At 49.2% G+C, this 25,658-nt stretch overlaps 1 protein-coding gene across 5 annotated transcripts in view; it reads right to left on the reverse strand.

Annotated features, from left to right (window-relative positions):
- Positions 1 to 25,658, reverse strand: part of MYO1C (myosin IC) — a 56,799-nt gene that overhangs the window by 3,109 nt on the left and 28,032 nt on the right. For 4 of the 5 annotated variants that reach the window (XM_075113341.1, XM_075113337.1, XM_075113339.1 and 1 more), the window contains exons 2-31: positions 20,078 to 20,233; positions 19,368 to 19,483; positions 16,222 to 16,420; positions 15,309 to 15,389; positions 14,345 to 14,524; positions 14,039 to 14,137; positions 13,694 to 13,807; positions 13,077 to 13,148; positions 12,687 to 12,806; positions 12,374 to 12,456; positions 11,560 to 11,665; positions 11,101 to 11,181; positions 10,651 to 10,742; positions 9,456 to 9,550; positions 9,180 to 9,226; positions 8,820 to 8,900; positions 8,534 to 8,639; positions 7,906 to 8,023; positions 7,612 to 7,725; positions 7,359 to 7,435; positions 7,119 to 7,187; positions 6,634 to 6,718; positions 6,252 to 6,411; positions 5,634 to 5,717; positions 3,919 to 4,012; positions 3,764 to 3,819; positions 3,145 to 3,280; positions 1,766 to 1,836; positions 1,242 to 1,339; positions 881 to 980 (exon numbers count right to left, since the gene is read on the reverse strand). In XM_075113341.1, coding sequence (XP_074969442.1) covers positions 881 to 980; positions 1,242 to 1,339; positions 1,766 to 1,836; positions 3,145 to 3,280; positions 3,764 to 3,819; positions 3,919 to 4,012; positions 5,634 to 5,717; positions 6,252 to 6,411; positions 6,634 to 6,718; positions 7,119 to 7,187; positions 7,359 to 7,435; positions 7,612 to 7,725; positions 7,906 to 8,023; positions 8,534 to 8,639; positions 8,820 to 8,900; positions 9,180 to 9,226; positions 9,456 to 9,550; positions 10,651 to 10,742; positions 11,101 to 11,181; positions 11,560 to 11,665; positions 12,374 to 12,456; positions 12,687 to 12,806; positions 13,077 to 13,148; positions 13,694 to 13,807; positions 14,039 to 14,137; positions 14,345 to 14,524; positions 15,309 to 15,389; positions 16,222 to 16,420; positions 19,368 to 19,483; positions 20,078 to 20,203 — 3,060 coding nt within the window. In that variant the 5' untranslated portion in view covers positions 20,204 to 20,233. The remainder of the gene's footprint in view (positions 1 to 880; positions 981 to 1,241; positions 1,340 to 1,765; positions 1,837 to 3,144; positions 3,281 to 3,763; positions 3,820 to 3,918; positions 4,013 to 5,633; positions 5,718 to 6,251; positions 6,412 to 6,633; positions 6,719 to 7,118; positions 7,188 to 7,358; positions 7,436 to 7,611; positions 7,726 to 7,905; positions 8,024 to 8,533; positions 8,640 to 8,819; positions 8,901 to 9,179; positions 9,227 to 9,455; positions 9,551 to 10,650; positions 10,743 to 11,100; positions 11,182 to 11,559; positions 11,666 to 12,373; positions 12,457 to 12,686; positions 12,807 to 13,076; positions 13,149 to 13,693; positions 13,808 to 14,038; positions 14,138 to 14,344; positions 14,525 to 15,308; positions 15,390 to 16,221; positions 16,421 to 19,367; positions 19,484 to 20,077; positions 20,234 to 25,658) is intronic. The other variant, XM_075113340.1, reaches the window with a different exon arrangement.

Here is a 25,658-nt window from a genome sequence, read left to right on the forward strand (position 1 = left end):
GCAGTATGTGACGTCTGTGGTACTCTGAGTTGGGCCGGCTCAGCTGGAACCAGCGGCAGGTACTGGCAGCGCTGCACCTTAGAGGTGTCCCCAGTGCTCCCACACGCCAGCGTTGTGGCTGTAGTAACCCCCCGCCAGGGCCAGCGGCAGGAGCCGGCTCGGCTTTGCTGGGGAGGGGGGGTGGCAAAACTGGAAGTGTTCCTGGGGATGGTTTGCAAGGGCTGGGGAAAAATGACGGGATGTGCGTCTTCATAGCCTAAGTCACTTGGCGTGCTGGGACTGAGGGCAAGTACAGCCGGCTGGGCCTCATCTCGGCGTGCCTACGCAGGTGTAACCGCTCTTCCTGCGTACAGCCCGTAGGGGTGCTGTACAGCAAGGCAAGCCTCTGCCAGCGCTACCTGTGTGGGTCTAGGATGGACTGTTTCAGCGAGGAGCAAAGTGGACGTGCTGGTCGCTGCTCTGAGGCTGGTGAGCCTGCGGTAGGGCTGGGGAGTGACTCCTGCATTTATTTCTGAATTAGCTTTCATCCGACAAAGCATAGGTTAGTTGCGTGACTAGATCTGACTAGCAGGAACGCTACAAACAGGATATTTTTTTTTTTTGCTTTCTCTGTTTTTAAATGTCTTTCTAAAATTCAATTGGCAGCAGAGTATAGCATTAATGCCTGAATCTTGGGGAGAAAATAACGTGATGGGACAATCACTCGGTGAATTTGCGTCAGCCCAGCAGTCGCTCAGGACTGTGGGACGTCGCGGCACAACGCACAGCGCCGGAGGGGAAAGGCTGGCAGAGCAGGGCAGTGCTTGCAGCAGGAAGCCACGCAGCGCGTCCAGCCGCCGCACGCGCACCACCCTCGCTGCCAGCCTCGGCCTGCACTCACCACTGTTAGATGGCCGTTCTTGGCTTTGGCTATAAGCAGTTCTGATCCCGATATAAAGTCAATTATGCCTTCTTTGCCTTGCCCAACTGTGAATTTTATGCTGTGAAGAGAAAGGTAAGAACAGACTTGATGAGTACTGGCCACATCTCCACTAGCTTAGTTTTGCCCTTTTCCTGTGTAAGCGGCCGCTCAGCTGCAGCGGCTGCGCTTGTTCAGGGACACGGGGCCTTAGTTAAGATGCATTAGGTACGTTTTGGTGTCAGGCACGTTTCCGTAGCCCTTTGATGCCGAAGCAGAGCTCTCTTCAGAGCCAACACGGGAAACCCAGGGCAGCTCCTGCGAGGGGCTTGGCTTTGCTCACCTGCCCTGGTTGATGTTGATGTTATTGACCTTGCCTGCCTGCATGGCTGTTTTTGTCAGTGTCTCGATCACGTGGTCGCTCTGAAGTACGACATCTCCCTGCGCGGAAGGACAGACAGTGGCTTACAATAATGGCTTCACAGTGCTGCTAGACCAAACTGATGGTGCTGTAACTACAGTGACAGACCGAGCTCCGTAGGCTAGTGTGGAAAAACTCTTCTCCAAGCGGAGAGTTCTGGGGCCACGCTGCAGCTGTGGCAGCTAATTTATTAACGGGGTACCAGTAATGGGGGCGAGGGACAGCACCGGCCCTGGCGGTGACCAAGTCACTGGTGAGCCCCAGCCATCACCACAAGTGGAATGCTGCTTAGAGTTGGCACTGAGTTAGTCACACACATCACCATGTGTGCCTCCACACACACTCCCCCCACATGCACCCTGCCCCCCAGCTGGGTCTTCTTTGCTTTGTGCCTTTAAAACTTTTTATCTAGAGGGGTTGGAGAAATAATGGGTGAGTCCCGCTACCTTCTGTTTGTTGTCCTCACAGTGCACGTGCAGCACAAACAAGTTATCGCTCAGGCTGCTGACGGAGATGCCTGCAACAGAGAATGGACACCTGACACCCGGCACAACTCCTGTGGCTCAGCCCCTCGCCCAGGAGCGCAGCAACTGTGGCTCCCGCGCCCAGATGCCCGACAGCCGCGCGGGAGCGCTATGTCAGTGGAGCGGCTGAACAGGCTGCAGGGTGACAGACAAGCGCTTGTAACTCTGCTACGATGGAAAAGAAACTTCCAGATGCCTCTGTCCATCAGAAGTAGGAAGAACGCCTGCTTACAAACTGCTGTGGCCTTCACGGACTTGACAAAGAGCTACTTTGGCCTGCCAGCATGTGGTAAGAAAGGCCAGAGCTGCTGCAGGAGCTGTCATTGCTGTGAAGGGCAGGCGGGACCCACGCGCAGGCGTTGCGGTCTGTGCCGATCCGTCCCGGGCTGCTGCAGGGTCTCACTATACTGTGCTGCGCCCGCCTCGGGCTCTGCATTCGGCATTCCTCCTCGGCCAGCCAGCAGCGCCTTCTGACCATGCCATAAGCAAGAGGCTTAGCCTCTGCCACGAGTTGTGCCTGTTTGCTAAAGGAAAACAACCCTCTCCCTAGGGTGGGGATCAGTTAAGGCGCGCTGTGCTGCGTTTCAGGAGCGCCTGTGTCTTCCTAGTGTGTCTTTGGACTTTGTTTAGTGTCTTGACGCTAGATACAAACCAGATTAGCGACTTAAATTGAGGTAGCCCAACCTTAGAGAGCAACATGCACCTCTGCCATAATGGCACCTTATGGGAGTCACAGAACCCCAGGTTAGTGTTGCCCTGGGAAACCACGTCAAAGGGTGGCAGTTACAAATGCAGTAGGTAGCTGCATGAGGCTGATGTTGAAATGATTAGCACCAAAATTGGCTGTGAAAAGGAACTGTAGCAGAGCTGGAGCTGTGAAGCAAGAGAGGTCTCAGACAGAGCCAAGTAATGACTAAAATGCACCAGACTCAGCAGTTCTCGCTCTCTGACCAAGTTTCCCCTGACTGTATCGCGTCTGTCTCCCCTGCAGAGGGCTGGAGGCTGGAGCAGCGTTCCGGGCCGCTGCTGTGTAATAATGGTGCAATGTCCCTGCAGTCGAGATGTGCGGTTGGGAAATGACTTAGGAGGGGCTGGGGGGAGCCGAATTGAGTAATTTTTGTGACATTCTATGGAGTTTAATTTTAGAAAAACTCAGCTTCAAGATATTACAGACTTGAAATGCCTGTCAGGATCAGAAAATTCCATTCCAAACGGGTCATTTTATTATTACTTAACTGTAGCCAGGGTGAAATCTGACTTCAGCCAAGTGCACCAAACCCGGTTTACGGTCCCGGTCTCACCTGTCAGATTGGCGTAGTCGATCCGTTGTTTGATTTTGGATTCTTCGACTATGATGGCTGCGTTCTGGGTAAGAAGCAGCTGCCGTGCTCTTGCTTTGTATCCTTTCCGGTCGTACTTGATCACAGGAACTGCATACTGAAATAAGTGTTAACAGTGCTAAAAATGCGCCTTGTTTCACTGTCAGCCACCCTCCCTCCAGCCTAGCGAGCTCGCAGGAGGCCCTGGCCAGGGGTTGGTGAACTGGGACTGGAGACAATCCTTCTGAGTCCTAGTCTCTGTTCTGCTACAGCCTGCCTTGTTGACCTAGAGGAGACCCGAACAACTCGATGACTACAGCTGCCTGGCTGTGGGCTTGGAAAAGCCTCGTTTAGCTTCAGTCTGTGGCGGTTTCTGCACAGCGGCAGCGGCCACCCTGGCACTTCTTAACTGCTGGAAACTTGCCCGTAACCCAAGACCATATACCTGAGCCACCACCTCTTCCCCCAGACAAGCTGCTAAGGTGTTACAAGCTTAGTGTAATGCAAAATTCTTGCTGTATTCTCCTCAGAAATCTCATCTTCTGATATAGTGCTGAGTAACTCTAGCAGCTTGATAAAAGTATGCAGACACACATCTCACCTTAATTGCTTCACTCTCTAAAGCCTGAAGGACTTTAGCATTTATCTCTTCGTTACCTGTATTAAAACCAAAGACGTGGGGTCAGAAAGAGAAATTTCTGGCCAGAGCGGATTATTTCCCCCCCCTCGCTGTTACCCTTCGCAACACCTACTCACCGAGTCGCGTGTTGATGAAGAGTCTGGGAACGCTCTGAGGGTAATTGTCTTTTTTGCCCTTAAAAATCTCACTGGCAACTACTTTTTGTTCCAACTGCAAGGACAAAAGATGTATTCCTGTTTAGTATAAAATGTCTCCTTAAATAAAAAGATAAATTTGTCTCAAAATATATGTTCTCCTTTTGGTTTTATAACAGTCATTATCTAGTTCCTCAGGCTAGTCACAAAGTTACAGGAACTATTCCACACATTCCTTACATTTTTCAAAAGCACCCCAGTCTTTAGGGCAGAAAAGTATGTGTCATAGCTCTGGGTTGAATTTATCTGGCCATGGCATCTAGTTCCTGGATTTTGATGAGGCTTTTTAAACATGGGCATTAGAATCTGCCCACTGCAGTGATTCTCTTAAGCTTTTCCTCCTTAACCTGAAACAGTTTGTTCTCCTGCTCTATCCCCTGTGGCTTTTGCCGTGTTTCGGATGATCCCGCCCCCCTCAAGCCAACATCCTTACTTGAAGCACTGACACAGAAGTTGCGTCCCTGCGGGCCCCAAGCACACGCGTTACAGGGCTGCACCTTATCCTCTGGCAAGCAGCCGCCAGAGCGCCCTGCGCGCTCCTGGTTAAAGGCTTGGTCACCGTAACCCTTCCGTCCTGTCCACTGTGGCAGCGCTCCAGGACACGGTCCCTGCAAACGGGAGCTGTGCGCTCAGCTCCGCCTCGTGCTGCGGCCGCGGGGACAAGGGAAGGGGAGCGCCCCATTGCCGCGCGCTACGAAGTACCTGAGATGATTTACGGGTAAAAACGTTGCTAAAAGCTACTCGTTATCAGTGAGTCTGGTTTGCTGGGGGAAAGAAAGTGTTCTGCTGCGCTTCCACTGCCAGCATGGCAGTGGCTGGTATAAACCCCGCGTCCCTGATCACAGGCTCAGCCGCTAACTAATCTACAGCGGTTCGTTACATGTGCTCACTACTTTGCAGGCCTTCAGCGGCGGTATGAGACACTGTGCAATAAAAAAAGCTTAATGGCAACTGTCACTATGCCAACAGTGACATCTGAACTGGGTCAGGTATGTAAGGCCTATGATGTCTCTTCGCTGGGCTGGTTTTAATATAAAAAAAAAATTCCCTCCCCCTACAGCTTTTCAGTGACTAAGGTGAATCAAATTTCAGCATTATTTTTATTCTTTTTAGCTAGAACTGCGGCGCTAACTGGCCACGTAACTGCTTGGTTTGGCGACCGCCTGGCCTTGTGGCTGCAGAGCACCTGCTCGCCTCTTCGCGTGGTACAAGCAGAACAATGCGCCTGCTTACGCTGGTGATCTTCCACGGGAAGAGTAACAGGGCCTTTCAGTATGGAAATTATACAGGGGCATGGGTATACAACACCGTTTAAATAGTAAGTATTGAAATATGTATATAATGGTTTTTCTTTAATTTTATGCACATTCTGGTCTTTTAGTGTTTTTGTCTCAAACCGAAGGACAACTGCAAACAAAACAACAAAACAAACCCAACCCAAACCCCGGTGTCCTTGGGGAAGGGCTCACCCACCACTGAAGAACACAGTGGTTCAAGAGGTCCTCCCCCTCGCCCTGCTGCAGCAGTGCCCCTGCCCCTCCCCTCCACCTGTTCCCCTCCTTCATGTCTTACAAGAAATACTGCTGAGAACCCCCCTCACCCCCGTTCTTGGGAGATGAGGTAAAGTCGTCTCGTACCTGCTGCTTCCACTCTGGGCTGATTCTCTTGCAGTAGGTCCAGACCATGTTCTGCATACAGAGCTGCCGCAGGAGCTGGGATGCCTGAAGAGAGCACACGATGAATGAAAATAGCTCAAAGCTACCGGCAAACCACGTCACACAGCGAAGAGAGAGGCGCAGTGACCGCAGAAAGCGCATTGCTGAACCGAACTACTGGTTCACTACTGAGCGTCGCTCTTAAGTAATTGTTTTGGTCAGGTGAAACCCCAGCTGTGCCAGCTGCAGCCGAATAACGGCAGCAGAGGAAGCTTAATGTGTTTGTCGCAGGCGACCACGTTGTCGTCGCAGCCCATTTAACTGTCCAGAGGGAACTTAATTCGTTCAGAGAAAAAGGGAAGAAAATTCCAGAAACAAGTGAGAGGACCGGTAGGCAGTGGTGGTGCGAGCGTACCGCACGCTCACGAGCCGTCACTACGACAGGCCTAATAACTTTACAGCTGTGCTATAATCACACGTGGCGACGTCTGGATTAATTCTCTTAGCGGAGGTGCTACTGCACAGCGGAACCCGAGCGGGAGCCTGGTTCTGGCTCGCTCCGGCAGCAGGAGGGTCCCCGCAGGCCTTCGCAGCCCCTACCTCGCAGAGCGACGGCGGCGGCGTTGGCCACGATTTGTCCAAAACGTTTTTTGGTAAATTACGCTTGAGGTTCATCAGGAAGGAGAAGCGGATGTAATCAAGGAAATACTCGTTCTCTGGGCAGCGAGGGTGGTTCCGGTAAATAAAACCTTTAATGAACCTGACGAAGAAGAAAATTGTATTAGAAAAATTAGGAAAGTGATAAAAAATTAGAGATATTTATTCCAACCAAACCGTTTTCTGGGATTTACTTAGTAGTTGTACTTTATTAAAAAAAACACCCACAACCCTCTGATACGGTAGTGACAAGAAAGTTTAGTCTTCTCATCCTATCCTTAAGAAATAAGTACCCGTTTGATGCATTGGGTTACTCTTTACACACCTTCTGATAGTCTCAACTGCCCACTTCTTCTTGGCAGCTTTCCGGCGCCCCAGGGTTCCCCGCCACCAGGACTGGATCACTATTGCTAAAAATAATACAAAGATTTTGCACTAAATGAGCTCCTTCGTACCAATATTGACTCCCCACAAAACTGGCAGCAAAGAGTGCTCAAGAAAGCCCGCCCTGCGAGGGAACGGCCATCGACGTGTCGTACGGGAAAGAATATGATTTAAGTTCTTAACGATATGATACAACGGGTCGATGCCAACAGCAGGCTGGGCGAGCACGAGCAAAGTCTGCTCCTCTGGCTCAGGGTCTCACAGGCTCGGGGGGGAAGGACTCAGTGCCCCACCAGCACCTTCCATTCTACTGCCAGCAAGGCTTTGGGAACGTTCCTTCTCGCGCATCAAACTGGAGCCATCCGACAGCAATGGCCACCTCAAACCATACGACGACACAGCGCTGCAGGGGCCCCTGGCTCGTACCTGAGTGCTTCATGTGCAGGAATTTCTTTCGACGGTAGAAGCCTCTCCACGTGGCCTGCATTTTTGTTGCTGAAATTGCAAGAAAAACAGCAATTTGAAATTGTGGCCAAGCAAGTCTTGGTAGAAAAAAGGGTCAACCTTTTATACCTAAATCCCCACCCCCCGAAAACAAACAAGCAAACAAAATCAGAAAACAGAGAGCCAGCTGCCCGTGAAGCTACTGCAGCGTGTGAGACTCACCCAGACTCTGCTTCCTCACTTCCAGAGCATCTTCCGTTGCAAACAAGGTCTTGGGAAAGCGGATAAAAATCTTTGTTCTAGAAATAGAAATGCAGAATTATGTTCAACATGCTGGAGAAGTTCCCTTCCTGCCCTTACCATCCCCTTTGGGATCTCTAATCTTTTCCTCACCCATTAGATAGAGAAGCCTTATTTAAAAGCAACAACATGGCCGTCCAGTGATTCATAATCCCCAATTAAGAGAAGAACTCACCGTCCCATTTTGTATTCTTCCTGTTTGTAGCCCAGATGCTTCACCAGCACGGCCACACCGTCGTGGGGCCGCCCGTCCCATGTCGGCCACGTGTCTGGACAAAGTGACTTGTACCTGTAAATTGGCAGCAGAAGAAATCTTAGGGAGGGAAGCCCAATCCACGCAGGGGGAGGCCGTGCTTTTCGCTCCCGCAAGAAAATCAGTCTTTCAGGTGTAAAGGCTGCCTCTCAGAGCAGCTCCCCAGCCGCAGCAGCTGCGGGACCAGGGGGAGGGACCAGCCCAAGGTAATCCTACCTCTGCAGGAAAACTTCGTATTTTCTTCGATACGCAAACCCAGCTCTGCGCACTCTGAGGTTCTCCATCAACCCTAGGTATTTCACTTGATGTCGGATTAGAACTTCATCAAATCGATCTTGAGAGAGCATGAAAACAGAGAAACGTGATCAACATACAGCTGCCCCTCCATCTGGAAAAGGGGAATGTTCCATTCTTGGTTAATCTTACACAATTATCTTTAACCTCTACCCCACCCTCACAGAGCAAGTCCCACACGATGTGTCTCCTGGCTTCCCCTCCCCGCCCTTAATACACATTTATACGCGGTTCCCAAAATTCTCCCTTAGGATGTTCTACACATACAGGAGGATGAAGCGAGGGAGAAACAGTCATTAAGAGGAAGTTACGTAGGTTAATAATTCTCCACTTTAAACATGACCCTCCTCCACCCAGGACCAGTGCTCCCGCTCTGACTCCTGGCTGCTGGTAGTGCCACCACCTCCTCCGAGAAGGTCTGGCACAGACCCAAAATGACAACGTCTTGCAGGACTTTGTTATTTGAGCTCCTTCCTGTGCCTTGCTGACTGGGATCTAGCGCTCGCTACACAGCTGCCGTAGGAAAGCGGCCGAGCCGCCGGGGCCATACCAGCCTGTTTGGCGTCGTTAGGTTTAATGCAACGAATGTAGGAGGGTTCTTTGGACATCAGAATTTCCATGAGTTTGGAGAGGCTGTTTTTAAACTGAGTTGCTGCCTGGGAGAAAAGAAAGAAAACTATGAATGAAGCATGACCTAGAGCTAGTACTTGTGACGGTAAACAGACCTCAGCCTCCCAGCTCTAAAGGTACGAGGCTTGCGTGGAGGTTACCACGTTCCCACCTGTCTCTTAAAAAGAGGAAACAGCCACGCTTCCACCCAGCTCTCGTGTTCTTACCGTTTCAGGTCTCTTTTTGTCTGTCAGCTCCGTCCTGTCAAAACACTGATTTATGATAGGGTTCTCAGAGTTGCACATGGTCTGCAGAGAGAGATGTTTCCAGAGATAAAGCACAGAGTATTCCTCAGAGAGCTACCACAGAAACATGGCACAAAACTGTTTGTTTGGGGTTTTTTGGTTTGTTTTACTTTTTAATAGTATAATGAACTTTGAGCACCTCAGTTTGTCTTTTCACAGTGGAGCCCTACAGACTGTTCTCCCGGTGGCATCTAGAAGGACCTTTTCCCTCAGGTGCCACCCCACTATAAACCCGACTCCTCGTTCTGCTGCGTATTGGAAACGCCCTCTATCCACACTCACCTCCTTCAGGTTCCGAAAGAGGAGGTCATTGTTTTTATCTAGAAAACCTGGAAGAAAAAGAAACGGCTCAGGCTGCCACCGCTGTTCCACAGGAACTTCACAACAGGGCAGGAATTTGAGACGGGAATTTAATCTGGTTCATCAAATGATGTGTGGACGTATTCTATGCCCAGATTTCTCTTTACCATATAGTGAGGCTGTTTTAATTCAGCGGGCAGAGGACGGGGGGAGGAGGAACAAAGAGTGAGGGGCAGCAGAGGTGACGCACACGCTTACCTGCAACACTGTAAGTGACCTCTCCAGCATAGTGCAAAAGCCGAAACTCCTCCCGCCCCAGGGACTTGCGAGTCTTTTGGTCAGCGAGCTTGTGCCTGGTGAGGAGGTGAAGGAGCTTCATGAGAAGCCAACATTTGTTTCATGGGGGGATTCACTTCCCGCATTTGATCCCAGAGTGGGAGATGTGAACACGGAAGGGGGGTGGGGGGGAATAAAACCGATGTGCTGATTTTCAAGACCAAAAGTAAATAAAGAGTTATCCACCAGCAAATCATAAGGATGTCATAAAATGTATTTATATTTATTTCAAACGGATGAACTTTCAGCTTCCTGGCAAGGCTGCAGAGTGGTTCTGTGTGCACATGAAATTAGAGCAGAGGCAGCAGGCAAGAGGGCAGTGAAGATGCTGGCAGCGGGCTGGCTTACTCACGAAGTGCCATACAGAGCCTAATCTGAGCCTACGCAGAACATTCAGTAAGAATAAAAAGATACTCGGCGCTCCAGAACTGAAATGAACAATCTGAAAGGAGAAACGCAGCATTCACACCCATTAAGCCGGAGTGGCGGCAACATGGGCAGGTTACTGAAGTCACACGAGGGCATCGGTACCGCCTGGGAAGCAGCTGGGCACAAAGGCGAGTTAGTGCAACATAAAGCTCGCCATTTCAAAAGCCCTAACACTGCTTAAATCACTCAAATGCACACACACCTCTAATGCATTTTTACCAGTAAAGGTCTGCTCCATGTTCTAGTTATTCCTCAGCCTGACTTGAGTCATCAGTGCTGGGGAATGATCTGGCCTAATACTCCAAACCAGAGAGTCTGTCACACCCGAAGTACTGGGCCAGACCTTGGAAAGGCCAAGAAGCAGCAAGCCTGCAAATTCCTTGGATGTGCCAGCGGTAGGATGCCAGGAAGAGATCGGTGAGGAGGCAAGTCAGTAACACGAGTTTTGTTGCTCCCATTGTGTTCTGAAGCACCGTCTTGAGAAGAGCGAGGCAGTTCGGGTTGACCCCACTTACTCTGTATTCTCTTAACTCACAATCTAATCTCTTTGCAAAAGAACACACAGCCAGCTTTCACGTGGGACGCAGGATGCTACTGCCACACACACAAGGAGCCATAATATTATCTAGGAGTAATTAAAGCTCTAGGCTCTATGGCACACTTGGACCCTACCAGTGTGAACACTCACGTGAGAAAATGAGGGTGGTTCTTCACAGTTTCCTCCAGTTTCTCCAAGAACGTTGTATCTGTGGCATCCCCAGGTCTCAGACACTCTTCATCCTACAAACACAGGCATTCTAGTATTCGTTTCCCTCTGTGCTTGCCAGCGCATGGGCCGGCTCTAATTCCGTCCCACACAGGTAGGCCATCCCCTCATTCAACACATGAAGAATTGCTGAGCGCAAAAGGAAGACACTTTCCTCCTCCCAGACTGCCTGGGTTGGAGCTTCTTGCCTGAGAGCAGATGGAGGTGATCCAACATGACCTTTAACAGTGGCACTGTTCAGTGTACCACAGCTCTTCCCACCGGCCCAAATAACCCTAATGTAGGCTTAGACCCTTTTTCTCCTGTGCTGGCCCCCTTGTTTTCCACTGCACTTCCCCTGATGTTTAAGTTAAAAGGGTGGCGTCAACTCACCAGAATAGAAATGATGCCTTTGAATTTCTCTTCCACCAAATCACAGATTATTTTGTTATTGAAATACTGAACTGGTTCCCACTACAAAGACAAGAAATCACACTGGGGTGAAAAAAATTCTGGACTGGAAAAAACCATGAAGATTTCAGAACATGTCAGACAGCGTCTTACTTAAATAATCTTTCTGTCAAACGTGAAACAAAGCTTTCTCACTCATCAAATTTGTTTTCCTAACAATCCCTTTAAAAAGCCTTTTTTTCAGTCAGTGAAAGACTGGCACGGCATTACTCATGTCGAGCTGTATCACAGCTACCGAAGTGTTTCAGAAGAAAGGAGAAAGGAAAGCTCTTGAACTCATCTGCTTTGCAGAGCATGAGTAGCAGCACCTTTTCTAATCTGTCCTCTGGCCTGAGGAGGTGCCACAAAGGAGACAGCGGAAGTGAGGATATCGGCTCTTACCGCTATGCCTTCTGACTCGTATTCCTCCTGCTCCGACTTCAACGTGAGCTCGATGAAGAGCTGCTGCAGTTTTTCGTTACAATAATTAATACAAAATTGCTCAAAGCTGCAAAAAAAAAACCAGAAAACAATCACTAACGCTGTACCACAAGTAAAAGAGGCTGTAATAAGTGGGCAGCAGCATGAATGTATTGCTGTAGATCAAGAGAAATAGAAGAGATTTAACGGTGAAATGTTTATTTACTGAATGTATAAATTTGGTGACCTTAGTGAATCTCACAAAGGAGTTCCAGAGAGAGGGAAAACGGACACCAAGGGTGGAACACAGAGGAACACAAACACTTTTAAGAAGGGCCCAGTAATACTGCAAATTTGAGAGTCTCAGTTCACCACTATCTGCCAGAGTCATGCTCCAGGCTCCGACATCGGCCCACACGCTCTTTTACAGCCGTGCTTTTCTATTCCCACCACCATGGAAAGATGCCACAACAGCCACCACTGTGCCAGAGAGCTGGGCAGAGGCAGGGCTCAAGCTATCGCACGAATATGCCCCAAAAAGGCAACGGCCTCTTTGAAATTCCAGGAGCTTTAAGAGCTGTAAATGCAAAGGGTTAGCTGGATGCCCCGACTGTTAGAAGCCCTGTGATTATCAGTTATTCAACTGATCTCCTGAAGTTTAAACATCATCTCTTTCTCTCCTACTAAGAGATCCAGAGATAGAATGATGTCTTCTTTCACAACGCAGAGAAAACACCATAATGAATGAAGCCATGCAGAGTTTACTCAAAACTCAGAGGCATCAACTGAAACAAACCTGTTGTGCTGGAAAACCTCAAATCCATAGATATCAAGCAGTCCTAGAACTGTTGTACTTCTCCAGCCTGGAAACTCTCCTTCCTGCAATAGGGCAAAAAATCAATGTTGATATGTACTCACAGCCACGGTCCATCACTGGATCCCACCCGTTTAGTTGCCGCACTTTCCTTACCCTCCTCTTAACGGAAAACAAATTGATTTAGAAACGCTGGTACAGCATGGAGCTGTACCATTTCTCTGCTTTGCAGCTAAAAGATTTGAAACTTCCTTTCATGCCTGTCGGGATAGCAACCAACAAACGGGTCACTTACCTTGTAAGCGAGAGACTTGTTAACCTTGTTCACCAGCCAGGAGAAAGTGCGCCCATATATTGCCTTAGCCAGCGCATCCCTTGCGTAGGCCGCCTGCTCCAGGTTCAGAGGACTGATAAGCTGCAGGCAGAAGGGGAAAAAAAGCCACTCCACAGCCATTCCACCGAGAGATTAAGATTCCCTCGCTCACTGTTAATAAACGGCCACTTAACAGCATCCTGTCCGGGCCGTACAGGCTGCAGGTCCCCATAAGCTTATGGGACTCTTGCGCCACCAGCCTCCTTCACCAAGTGGGCAGCAAACCGTTCGCCTCCGGGAGGAGAGCGGATGGTGCATCGCTAGCTTGTTTTAATTCCACGCGCCTCCCACATCCCCCATTCACCTTCTTACCTCTTCCCCTTTTGCGATGATCTTCTTGTGGATCAAGGAATCTCGAAGAACAGAGCCCTCAACTGCTAGAAGCTGCAAAGCAGTAGAGCATTAATTAATTTATGAAGCAGTATGTTCGAAGTATCAGTTCCAGTTTTAAGAGGTCAGAAAGGCCAGTCCCCAGAATCACAGTCCAGTGGAACAACCCTTCATTTCCCTTTCACGCTGCAGGACTTTTTGCAACGCCAGTCCCTCCCGTCCTCCCGCACGCCGCCTCCCTTCTGCCAGTGACACGGCCTAAGAGATAAATCGGCTTGATTGTTCTGGCACAAAGAACTGACCAAGCAAAGCCACCAGGGCTCTTCTTTCTTTAAAACTCTTCCCCGGAGTAGGCCTATTCCTATGCCACTGCCTGAAGGCAAAAACCTCGAGTCAGTGGTGCATCAGACGGCAAATAGAGAACTCGTCAGTTTAACTGTTTTGATGTCAATACTTGTATTTTATTTAGGTCAAATGAAAGTAAATTTATGACAACTTCTAAACCATATTCTACAACAATATGCTGGTACCAAGTTCAAGGCAAGGAAACCTCTCGAATTCATCTTTAAGGCAGTACATCCCTAACTGGCGATACTCACCCTAGCCAGATATTTAATCTGATTCTCTGTAGTGACCTGAGCACTTCCTTGCTCATCAGCCGCAAACTGCACGTTCCCCAGGTGCAGAACGCTAGCCACAATGCTCAGTAAATCCTAGGATGGAAGCAACAGGCAGAAACCAGGATGATGAAATGCATGCACAATGAGAAAGGGCAGCGACATTTTTATGTTAATTAACGTTTTATGAGAACATTTTGTGGCTTTTTTCCCCCTCAGGATGTTTGCAGAGAATACCTTCGCTCTGAAGGCTGCCTTTGGTCAGAAATAACAAATCAAAGCAGAAAAATTCTTTAAGAGTAGGAAAAGCAGCTGTGCATGTGTTACCTCCACCTCGTTGTCATTGAAGCTTATAATGGACAGGGCTCTTCGCACAATCTTCCAATCGTTTTTATCATTTATGGAGCTGACCCTTGCACAGTGACCCTAAAACGACAGTTTGATATAAATAACTAATTGTCAAAGATATATTACTCATGCTCAATGCACTTCCGCCATGTGTTTCTTTTTATAGCAGTCATCTCAGTGTTATTTTTGAATAAAAAAATTCAAACTTGTTGACCGCACAGTCAACTGAGAGTACATCGGCCCTGGAGCATATCAATGTTGTAAGAACTACTCGTTAATGCGCACCTTTACTAAATAGTGATACTGTTGTGGGTTCTTTTCGAGGCCCAGCCTCCGCAGTAAGTCCTCTTCCCCTCCTTCTAGCAGCTGGTAGAAAATGTGGAAGTTCCTCTCTCCGTGATTCTGGTGCACAACTCGGGATTTCTCCAGGAGGTAGTTCAAGATGTGGCCCCCAACAGGAGCCCCCTAAATCAAACCAGATACACTAGGATAATTTCATCAACACAGAGGAAAATATTTATGTTTCTTGGTGGTCTAGTCGAAGACAAATAGGATACCAAATGATAGCTTAGAAAAAGACAGAAAATCATCTGTCATTTTGCGTCACAATCTATTTCAGCTAAAACATAGTGGCAATTGGAGTTTTGAAGCACATGCAAAACGAGCTATCAAATGACGACAACACACCATTACAGAGATCGTGGCTACAGCACACACCGAATGGGGTCCGGACTCATGTAAAGCTCCTTCTCAGAAGAATTCAACACAAAGGAAAAGCAACAGAACTGTGAGCGTGGAGGGATTCCACACTGACACGTTTCAATGACTGCGGTATGCTGAGCTACTCGCCTCTGGCACTGTGTGCACCTTCATAGTGTGGGGCAATTTGGATCAGAATCAAAACAAACACTGTGCAAAGTGACACAGGACAGATACTATCTTCAGATCACTGCTGGCTTACGTGGGTTTAGTTTGGGAGTATCCATTTGCACGGTGCACACACCCCCTAGAAATAAGAGGATTTAATCTCACTGGCTCCTTATATAGAGAAATGAGGGAAGAACGAGAGGAAAACATGTACTATAAAATCCTCTGGAACCAAATTTTGCTACCATGGACTGTGCTCACGCCGTTGGCCAGGGAATGCAAAACAATCGCTCCATGCACTCATGAGTACGAGCAAGGACAGGCGAGAGAGACCTGCTGTGATGGGCAGCACTTGTGAAGCGTAAAACAGATTTTAAGTTACCCTGTAATCAAACTGCACATCCATGTATTTCCCAAATCGGCTGGAGTTGTCATTCCGAAGGGTTTTTGCATTTCCAAAGGCCTGAAAAGAAAATTATTAGAGAAAAATAAGTAAGTATCAAACAAGGTTATTTATAAACACTTTGGCGAAGCTGCCAGTTGCCTATTTACAGCTACTAAAGCCTGGGGTTTTTCCTTTTGCGAGGGAAACCAAGAAGGAAACAGATTGCTACCCAGACTCTAACGTTGATCTTTATACCCAGCGCAAGCACTGCAGATGGAGCATGCCTCTGAAAACATTCCCAAATCCCCCCAGCAAGCTTATTTTAATGCCAGTTCACTGCTGACAACATATGTCATGTCTGACAGTCTTTTCGAAGCTTCCTCTTTCATCACAGCTACTTGCTTACAGCCACCCGCCGCTCTGCTCGCGGCGGGCTGCACCCGCACAGGCCCGGGCCTGGCACACGTTGTGACCGCGGGGCGGAAACAGCCGAGGGACCTACGCAGGCAGCTCGGGCCCGGGCGCTAGAGGACACCACAGCACTAGGAAACGCGCCCGCGAGCGCCGGGGTCAGCGGGCAGCGCTGCCCACAGCGGCGTGCCCGCCCCTGGCTTGGCAGGCCTGCGCGGCGCCCCGCGGCTCTCGCCAGGCCAAGCGCCTCTGCGCCGGCAGCCTGCCCGCCCCACAACTGCCGCCGGCGGAGCCGCCGCCGCCGGGCGTTTCTCTGGCGCGGAAGCGGGCCGGGGTTGCCCCGCGTGCGGTGCAGACGGTCTGCCCACGTGCCGGACGCGCTATCTGCTCAGCGCGGCCGTGCCCGGTGGGGTCCAGCTGCCCCCACCCCCTCAGCTGGAAAATGCGAGCGCTGCTGGTAGGACTCAACGCGAGGCTTCCGCGCTGCAGCTCCAGTTACCTCCAGGACGGGGTTGGATTGTAGCAGGCGGTCCTTCACGGTTTCGACCTGCTGACTGGCGGGACAGGTCACGGCGTAGTACTGCAGGATCTTCTTGGTGGCCTCCGTCTTGCCAGCGCCGCTCTCCCCGGAGATCAGAATGCACTGATCCCTCCTCTCCGTGCGCAGGGAGCGATACGAATTGTCCGCAATAGCGTAGCTAAGGGACAACGATAACCAGGCATTAGTTTGTTTCCGCGAGTGGAGGACAGACTCCTCAGCTAAGACTATCCCACAGCGCGAACTCCTAGCAGAGCCACCTCAAGAACAAGCGGGTGCCCGCAGGCTGGGTAAGACCGTGTCGCTTCTGCGCGCTGCTGACGCCACAGGAGATCGCTGACTTCTCCACACGCATCTTAACCACTGAGCCAAGTTTCTGCGGGGTGATAGCACAAATCTACCAAATTCCTTTAAGCCCTGTTCTTTTAACTCTCTCTGACGAGAAGGGTTTCTGTAGAAGATGAGTAGATGGTGCAGATAAACTTACTTTTCTAAATACAGATGACGCTTTCAACAGTGGTCCTACAGGACAAAAAGGCTTTACATTCACGAAACATCTTCTTTTCCATCAACCTTTATTCTAGCTTATCTTTTAAGCAATGACACACTCCGAAGGCCACAACTGCCTTTTGCTACCTGGGTGGCTCCTATAAGGTGGCTCCAGAACAGCCCAACCCCTCGCAGCTTCCCTTGGCTTGTCCAAAGAATGGGATAAGCCAGCACAGCCTGAGAAGCACCCTGCAGGCTGCTGAAGCTGCCGCCCAGCTGGGGCCAGAGGCTACCCAGACCACCAGAGGGTTCCTCCCACCCGCACACAGCCAGGGTTTAGTGCTGCCGGCCCCAGAGCCCTGCTTCTTCCTTTGCTGCTCTTTCTTGCTCTCCTCTTTTCCTCCCCACAACAGACCACACAGGGTCTTACACCGAGAATCACACGCGCTTTTACATCACCAGAGGGCAGGAGGATGACTCTGGCAATGGTGGCAACCGCTGGCAGAGGGAGAGAGGAACAGAAGGACTGGGCAGAGGCAATGGAAGAGGGTAAGAGAAAAGGGGAGCATTAGCCCTTCAAAATGCACCCATATAAGACCACCTCTGTAACAGTATTTTCAGCTTTCTTACAAGCGGCGATCAAGCAGATATCCTGTCTTCCTACGCTTGACAACCTTTTAGTAACTTTGCTTTTTTTAAAAAAAAAACAACTCTCATGCTGTGAAATTAATTAGAAATAATCACACCAAAATAACAGTGGCCTTCTCGAGGCTATTAATACTTGGTGCTAAGGCAACACCAATGAGCTACCTAGCAACACAGCTGCACGCGTACCCCACTGAAGTCATCAAGCCCTTCTCTTCCCATCCAAATTCTGTCTGCACAGTATTTTGAGAACGGTTCAATAAATGTAAATTTTAAGAACTGCCTTTAGACTGCATGCCTTTACTGGGTGATTTTAGTACTGAGTTTAGGCAAAAAGCTAGCAGTCTTGCATACCACATACAGAATCACTTCACTTACAGATGTTTACGGTCCCATTTGGAGTCACCACCTCCAAAGCCCCTGGCAGGCTATAAATAGGGCGGGATGTGAGAGATCGCTCTGGGACGTACGCTGCGCTTTGAGCCTACAGGGGTGACACTTCTCCTTTGGGTGACTACGTGTGACGCACTTCCCAGAGAGCCCAGCGCTCAGGCCTAGCCTTAAACTAATTTTGACGCTGGAACAGCAATATTGAAGTATTTTGGCTTTCTAGAATCGGTTTAGAATACGAGAAAGAGGAAAAAAGACACCTGAAACACTGTAAAAGGAGGACAGAGTGGTACAGTACACAGCATTTCAGTGCTCTTCATTTTTAAATGTGCAAATACTCAAATAACGTAATGGTTTTTAATGGAACCATAAAAGCAGTTAACAAAAAATACTGTTTTCCCAGCTGGAGCAGCACTGGTATTCGGTACTGCAGCTCTCAGGGGTCTACTTACGAGCTGCACATTTTACAACTTCTTACGGGACTAGTCAAAACAACAAAGAGAACAGCCTAAGAAATAATCGGCTGCTTTGTGATTTCAGTAACTCTGTGAGGCGCACACAGGAATTAAAGCACATCAGCAGAGTGCCCCACGCTGTACGCGAGCAGCGTAAGTCCACACGAGAAGCAGAAACACTATAAAAATGACATTTTTGTAATAACAAATACAACTTCAAGCGTTCAGACTTTCCCAAATACTGGTGTTTCTCTCCTCTGTGCTTGCAGTGCATTCTGTTTTGCTTACTCTCCTGGGCTATGTGCCAGTAACAAGAAACAATCCAAATAGTTCGCTCAAAAATAATATCACTTACTCTGCCAAGACCTCTTTTAAAAAATAAAATAAAATAAAAACCACCACAAAAAAACCTCCAGGAGGTGCTCAGAATTTGGCCCTTGGTGCCAAAAGAAAGCATTTTGGAGCCAAATGTCATCAGCTCTCAGTCATCTTTCTCTTTCGGTCTGACAAAAAAATACAAGTGCTTTCAAAAATAACTCCAAGCCTCAACTTTTTTTTTTTTTTTTTTTTTTTTTTTTTTAAATGGGAAATTGGGAATGCTTACCAGGCCAGACCATGTAAATAAATACATTCCTTGTTCCAACAGGCCGGCTGTATCTTAGCAACAAGGGAAATACCAGATAAATATTGGTCAGGCAGTAACAGCAGAGGTAGGAAAGAAACCACCACGCATCCAGACACACTCCTTCCCCTCGTCAGCCCTGTGCCGAATGAGCGAGGCAGCAGCAGGGGAAGCTCACAGCCCGACACGCAGACCCCAAGTAACCCTGGAACAATGAACTCCTGTCCTGCCAGGGCTGGGTAAGCAGCACTGTTCCTCCAGCCAGGAAGGAACCAACTCCCTTTCCAAATACTGCTCTTGCAAAGGCAGCTTATCCTCTTTGGAGAGAGGAACGGGAATAGAAAGAGCCGTTCACCACACCCTCCGACGGATCCTTTGTATCCCATGATTTTTAGAGCTGCATCTGGGACAAGGAACGGTCCCGTCTCCCTGTTTTCACGCGTCAGCATTGCTCACACCTGTGCGGGAACGGCACAAACCGCACTGTTTACCCACAGGCCACTCACAGGTGAGGAGAAACTTCGTAGAAGCTGACACCGCGGTATCGCTCCATGTTCTGTTTGCTGTAGATCTCCAGTTCCTTGTATGGATTAACAGATACCAGAACCGAGCCAATGTACGTCTGAAAAAGAGAACACAAAGTAAAGAGGTTAGAGAAGGTCTGGCGGGAGACCCTCTGAGGGCCGGACTGCTCTAAGGCCGTACGTGGTCGACACGGGCTGCTGGCAGCCCTGCGCTGGGGACGCGGCCAAGGGTGCCGAAGAAGCGACCTCCTGGCACGGTGAGAATGACTTTGCAGGAGCTATGCTAGACATTACCCTTGCTGGAAAACAGCACCTACAAACAGTTGTAACAAGCAAGAACACTGGATTATTTCTGATACACCATTTGAGGTCAAGGTCAAGCCTGGCGTTGCTGAAAGCCTACCCCAGGGTGAATTCATGCAATGGAAGGATGCGGTGTGAGTTGGATTTTCAGTGCTGGCAAGACCTGTAAATGCCGGCAGACCTCAGCCGGAGCACTGCAATGAGTCCCTGCATCTGCTAACGTGACAGTATCCCGGACCAGCTCTGACACAAGCAACCATGGTCCATTAAAGTTAAATCCACCATCTCCAAATCCACCCGCAGAGCAAAGCTGCGGTATGTCTTCTGCAGCAAACACCCACATTCAGGTCACCGATGAACACTTTGGCATCTGTCACCTCGTTACTCACATAGACCAGGTTCTCCTTGAAGCGCTTACGCAGATTTTCAATAAACGCTGCTTCGCTGGTGAAGTTCTCAAGCAGGACGAAGTCCTGCACCCCGACGCGGTCGCGGGCTGTCAGAGCACTCTCCATGGTCAGCCGGATGCCGTTGGTCCCCGCTCCCTGCAAGCAAACGCAGAGGAAGGTTGGGATTTCGGCAGGTTTGTGTGCAGCTCGCCGGGTCCGCAAGAACGGTTAACCGCAACTACCCACCGACAACCTAGGGACGGGAGAGGGTATTAGAATAACCCACTACTGTCGAAGACACTAGTCGGTGTATAACGACGCTTTATCAACTGGTTTATACTGATCGCTTTGACGGAAGATAAGCCAGCATTAGGGGAAAGTTATTGCTAAACTTCCAACCCCTTTAAAGGAATCAACCCATCAAACATGCATCTCATAAAAAGAATAAAACTTGGGTTTCCTCTCCCAGGCACCCTTTAGCAGGGGTGAGACTGAAATGTGTTCTCTTGACTTTTATCTCTCATTTCACAACGGGAAGTCGTTTCGAGGTAAGGAATCTTTTATGACTAATGATGATTCATCTCATGAGCAAACAGCTTCACGTTGCTGACCAGTTTAAAAGCTTTAGCGAGACACCCAACAGGAAAATTCTGGGAAAATTCAGAACTAATGAGAAACGGGCATTTCTGCATCCCATGGCACTGAATTTACTGTGACACTAACATCTGTCCCATGCATCAAGTGACTTCCATTCCCTGACCCACTTTTAAAGGTTACATTTTCAATGTGACGTGGTTCAGACACAACCATCCTTGGAAAACACAGGCCTGAAAACTTCTTATTTCACTCAACCTCGCGTACTAAAACAGGGAGAGGAAATGTGCACGGAGTGACTCAGTCGCTACTTGCAGGGAAAATTTCTACCAAAGGCAATTAGACCCGAGAGCCAGACGATGTGCGAGGCATAGAAGAGGAGAGATGCTACAGAAATCGGAGACAGGAGGTACAACGTACTAAACAATTTGCCTCACATCTGCCTGCACTTCACCATCATACTCTTAAATCCTTCTTACTTTGCGAACTCCTCACAGCAAGCACCCTTCCCCCACGTCGTCTCCCTAAAGCACTAACGCATTTCAGAGAATCTGTTGTCACACTGCGGGACGTTGCCGTCGCTGGCACAAACGGCACCGGAGCCTGTTCACAAAACAGCTCCTGCGCCCACAGCCGTACCCAGGCCCCCTCTCCGGTACCGGTGTTACAAACCGGGAGCGCCGCACCCCGGCTGCAGCGCTGTTGGCCAGCCCCAAGGCCCTGCACAATGACGGAGATGGGTTTTGCTGACTCACGTCGTCAGGTGGTTTCTTTCTGCTCCTTCTCAAGACATAATAGCGGTCAAAGCACAGGGACTGACGGTGTGCAGGGAAACAAACATTAGAACAGCCTTGGTCAGAAGAAAATTTAGCTAAACTTTTGTTAAATAGTAATAAAGGCAAGACCCAGTGAACTTGGGCCAAACGGGTGCAAATTCCCTCGGTCTGCAGTCATTTGGCCTTTCCAATCATTTACAAATGTAGTTTTGCCTATTTCTGCAGGTTATAATCGGCTTCCTTCCTGAAAGCCCAGTGCCTGGACATACGTGATTGCATGAAACTAGCGGCTCTCAGAAAGAAAAAGTAGTTCCTAAAACTTGCTGCTAGGAAATCTCAAATCCAGATCCACTCTAATGGCTCAAACACCACAAAGAAACATCATTTTGATTTCCCTTTTTATTTTCTCCAGTTAGTCTCACGGCCTGGAAGGCCTGATTTCTAAGCTTTCAAAGATCCAGTCTGGGAGGAATTCAGCAGATACTGTCATAAGTAACCTTTCTAAAATGCCCCAAACCTTCCAAGGCAATTCCTCCACACCTTCAGCAAAGCGTTTTGTTGTTGTCTCCTACCCCATTTGCCACGGGGAAGAGGAAGAGGATAAGCCCTGGAGAAGAAAGGCGGTGAGATAAAGGACAACACTGACACGAGAAATAGAGATAAATCACACAGAAGGATTTTACTTTCTAGGCAGAGTTTACTTCTATCACAGCAGTACAATCCTGGAGCAGCTTTTGGGGAAGGTAATGGGAACAAAGGCAAAACCAAAAGAAAATCCCTAGTTTTCGAGTGGGTAAGTTTATGAACACAGTTTTAAAACACAGCTGCCTCAAAAATGACTGAGGAGAAACTTCCACCCCCGCACAGTCAATCCAAGTTTATATAATCCTAAAGACTTTCACAGGAAACGTCACTTCGCCGTTTCAGCAGCTCTTTCATCAGCCACTCCCTCCGGCTCGGGACAAAGTGATCCCAGCCGTACACATCCAGCCTAAGGAAGGCGCAACCCACCCTACGTAAAACGCAGAAACCTCTGCTTCAGCCACCTCCTCTGGGACAGGCATTTAAGGCTAAGCAGCTTTCAGTTTCCTCCATGCTTTTTTTCTTCTCATTCAATCCAACCTCTCTCCGTGAGAACAAAATAACTCCCTGGAATTTTCAGTCAGTTTAAAGAAAAAAGAACCAAAACCAAACCCAAAAACCAAACCATCAAACACCCAACAAAACTAAATGCAACTTTTCAGCAATCATTAAATGTGACCAGGTTACCTAGTCAACACGATGCTGTCAGATTCTCCGGAATATAAACTTCTGTCACAGTGTCGGACCCTCCCAAGGTAGGGTCAACGCAAATATAACTGCCAGTCATAAACCACAGCTCCACAACGCGCCCTTCTCTGTGCCAGCATTTGCTCATTTGCTTTATTGCTTATGTCCAAGCCTACCACCAACTTAAAATGTCAACATTTAACTATTTGCCTGCCAATAACTTCCACGGATGCAATGTAAAAGGAGGTGAAAATAGATCTTTTTTGCAAAACGGCAAAAGAACAGTAAAGCAGCAGGAAGAAAGCTGGGAAAGACGACGCTACTATTTAGAAAAATAATCACATGATGACCATATGTTCCTACTGAGCGATGAGAGTGACAGCAAGGCACTGAATAAATCAAAATAACTAAAATGTTAGTTATTTTATGTTAGCACGCAGACATCAAATCTGGTGGCTGTAAATTAATGCTAGAAAACCCAGTCTGGGGGGCTAAATATGTGAAGCTAATTAACCATGAAAGCAGTTTGCCTATGGAGTGGCTCCCAGAGCGCCCTGCAGCCGATAGAAGCACGTGTGCCAAAGCGCCTCCGGCTGACCTGCAGCTCATTTACAACCGCGCCAGAGGCCAGCTCGGACACCGCCGAAAGCCCCGCGCCGGGGCGTACGTATTCCACAGGCTGTGAGGCCCTGACGAGACCCTTCCTTGTGAAAATCAGTGTTCCTTGACGCTGCTCGGGGAGCCCCGTGGCAGACGAGCCACTCCGACAGCGAGCGCACGGGCGAAAGGGCCGTCCCACCCGGCCTCCGCGCAGCCGCGCTCCTCGGCTTGCGCCGCCTCCAGCGCCTCTGCGATAAGCTAGGCTGGAAATCTGACGTGGACTAAAACCAACTCAGATATTTTATTTTTTTTTAATTAATCCAGGTCATTTTCCCGCACTGGTTCCACACATAATCACTCGCAGTGGCCAACAGATACGGTGCCACAAGACTGGGGCCACAGTGGAGGCAGGGAGGAGCAGGCAGCAGGGCCAGAGCCTGCCATTTTTAAGTGCTTGTGAAACTACCACCTAAGAGGCAAGTTAGGCAAAGTCTAACAGCTCACCACGACCAAACCGAACACGTCCCCTTCAGACTTTGCCTCCCTGGCACATGTTAATGCAAGCGATTCCCGGTCTCTAAGCCGAACCAATGCGACTCACTAAATCGGCAAAACAAAGGCCAGGAAAAAAAGCAGCTGGCAGTTTTCTGTGAAGGTAGTGAGCTGAATCACGGCACCATGGGATCAAGGCGAGCGTCAGACCAGGGCGGGGACGCAAGGGAGCACCGGTGCCCGTCTGACAGCAACAGGCACTCAGGTTAGCTCAGCCACGTGCCGCTTCACCCTGCCTACAGGAAACCAAAGGAGGACCAGGCTAAGAATCCCAACCTTTGCAGGACATACCCTGCTAACGCCCCACCCAGCACAGGCTGCAAACAGGGAATTGCAAAAATCTGAGCAATCTCCAGCTGATCTTGGTGCCCATGAGCTTAGGCTTGCCTGTCTCTTCTCTCGCTGGCCTTTATCCCTTACTAAAACCACTGGCCTGATGGCCACTCCTGCTCGGGAGAGTCCAAGCTGACTTTTGCCACGGCGCTTCCCAAACCCACCCCGAGGTACGGTTCCAAGGGACTCATTCCCACACTATTTTAACCCACTCTTTGCTTTTAATCTCTTCTCCAGAGCCGTCAGCACAACAGTGGCTCGCTGCCAGGAGAGGAAAAGCCGTCACTCCTGAATGGTGGGGACCAAGCCAGTGCAATTACCAAAGCGGTACTACTTCCACATGCCTTTTTCTTCCGTGTGATTAAATTTTGGGAAAGACTTTCAGCTGGTGTAAACTGGTGCTGCTCGATGCAGCCTGCAGAGCCAGGTTTACGTTGGCTGAGGTTCCAGCCTTTCTTTGTGTTCATACAACAGAGTCAACAAGACCAGAAAATACCCTTCACAAGCAACTCCTGGGAGTACAAAAGCACTCAAGACTATACCAAAGAGTTTCCTCAGCTGAACTAGTAAGTTTCTGACACATTATTGTGAAGGTGTAAAGAAATATTTTTCTTTTAAACAATGCTAAATGCCAAAGTATGATAAAGCCTTTCCTCTGCTTAGGACTTGGAGATCTAATACACCTCAACAATAAAAACGAAGACCTTTTGCTCTGCACAACAAAATCAGAAGCACTTGAGTCAGTCACTCCGAGCACATCGGGGAAATCTTCCTTTGTGAAGGAAGATGGAGGGCAACCCTACGAGCAGAGGAGTTCAGGGATGACACGAACTGAGCAAGAAACTTCCCCCGCTGCTTTGTCCATGGGCTGCTTGTGGCTGTGCGATACCCAGTAGCCCAACGCGTGTGTAGGAAGGAGTCTTTACACCAAAATTTCCCTTGATTTTCCCAGAGGGGCAACTGAACGGTGAGTGTCGGCACAGCCGCTCCAGACACAGGCGCTGCTGACCGCCGAGAGAACAGGCAGCACCTGGCAGCGCCGGCACCTCCCGCTCCTTCCAGGAGCGTCCACGGGCGACGCACGTGAGAACACGTGGGGCTCTCAAAGGGAGGGCCTTACAAGCAGCAGGGAAGCTTTACAATCATCCGATTTAGAAGGGGAAGTCACACGATGTGAACAAGATTTCTGCTTCAGCGTCTAAAGCGTACGTTTTAATGTCTTCCTCTGACAATGCATTTTTACACCTTCGCCAGCATCCCCTCAGCAGTCCCGGAGACTCGCGCTACAGTGACCGCAGGAAGCGGGCGCCGTACGGAACGAGGCAGGCATCTTTATCTTGGTATCAAGGGCAAGATGATTGATCTGCGGGTACCAGAAATAGTTACAAAGCCGGGAACGGAAGAACAGGCAAGAACCAAATGCGAGCGGGAAGGAAAATTCAGATTAGATTCTGGAA

Source organism: Phalacrocorax aristotelis, chromosome 18 (assembly GCF_949628215.1).
Source record: "Phalacrocorax aristotelis chromosome 18, bGulAri2.1, whole genome shotgun sequence".
Taxonomy (NCBI): Eukaryota; Metazoa; Chordata; class Aves; order Suliformes; family Phalacrocoracidae; genus Phalacrocorax; species Phalacrocorax aristotelis.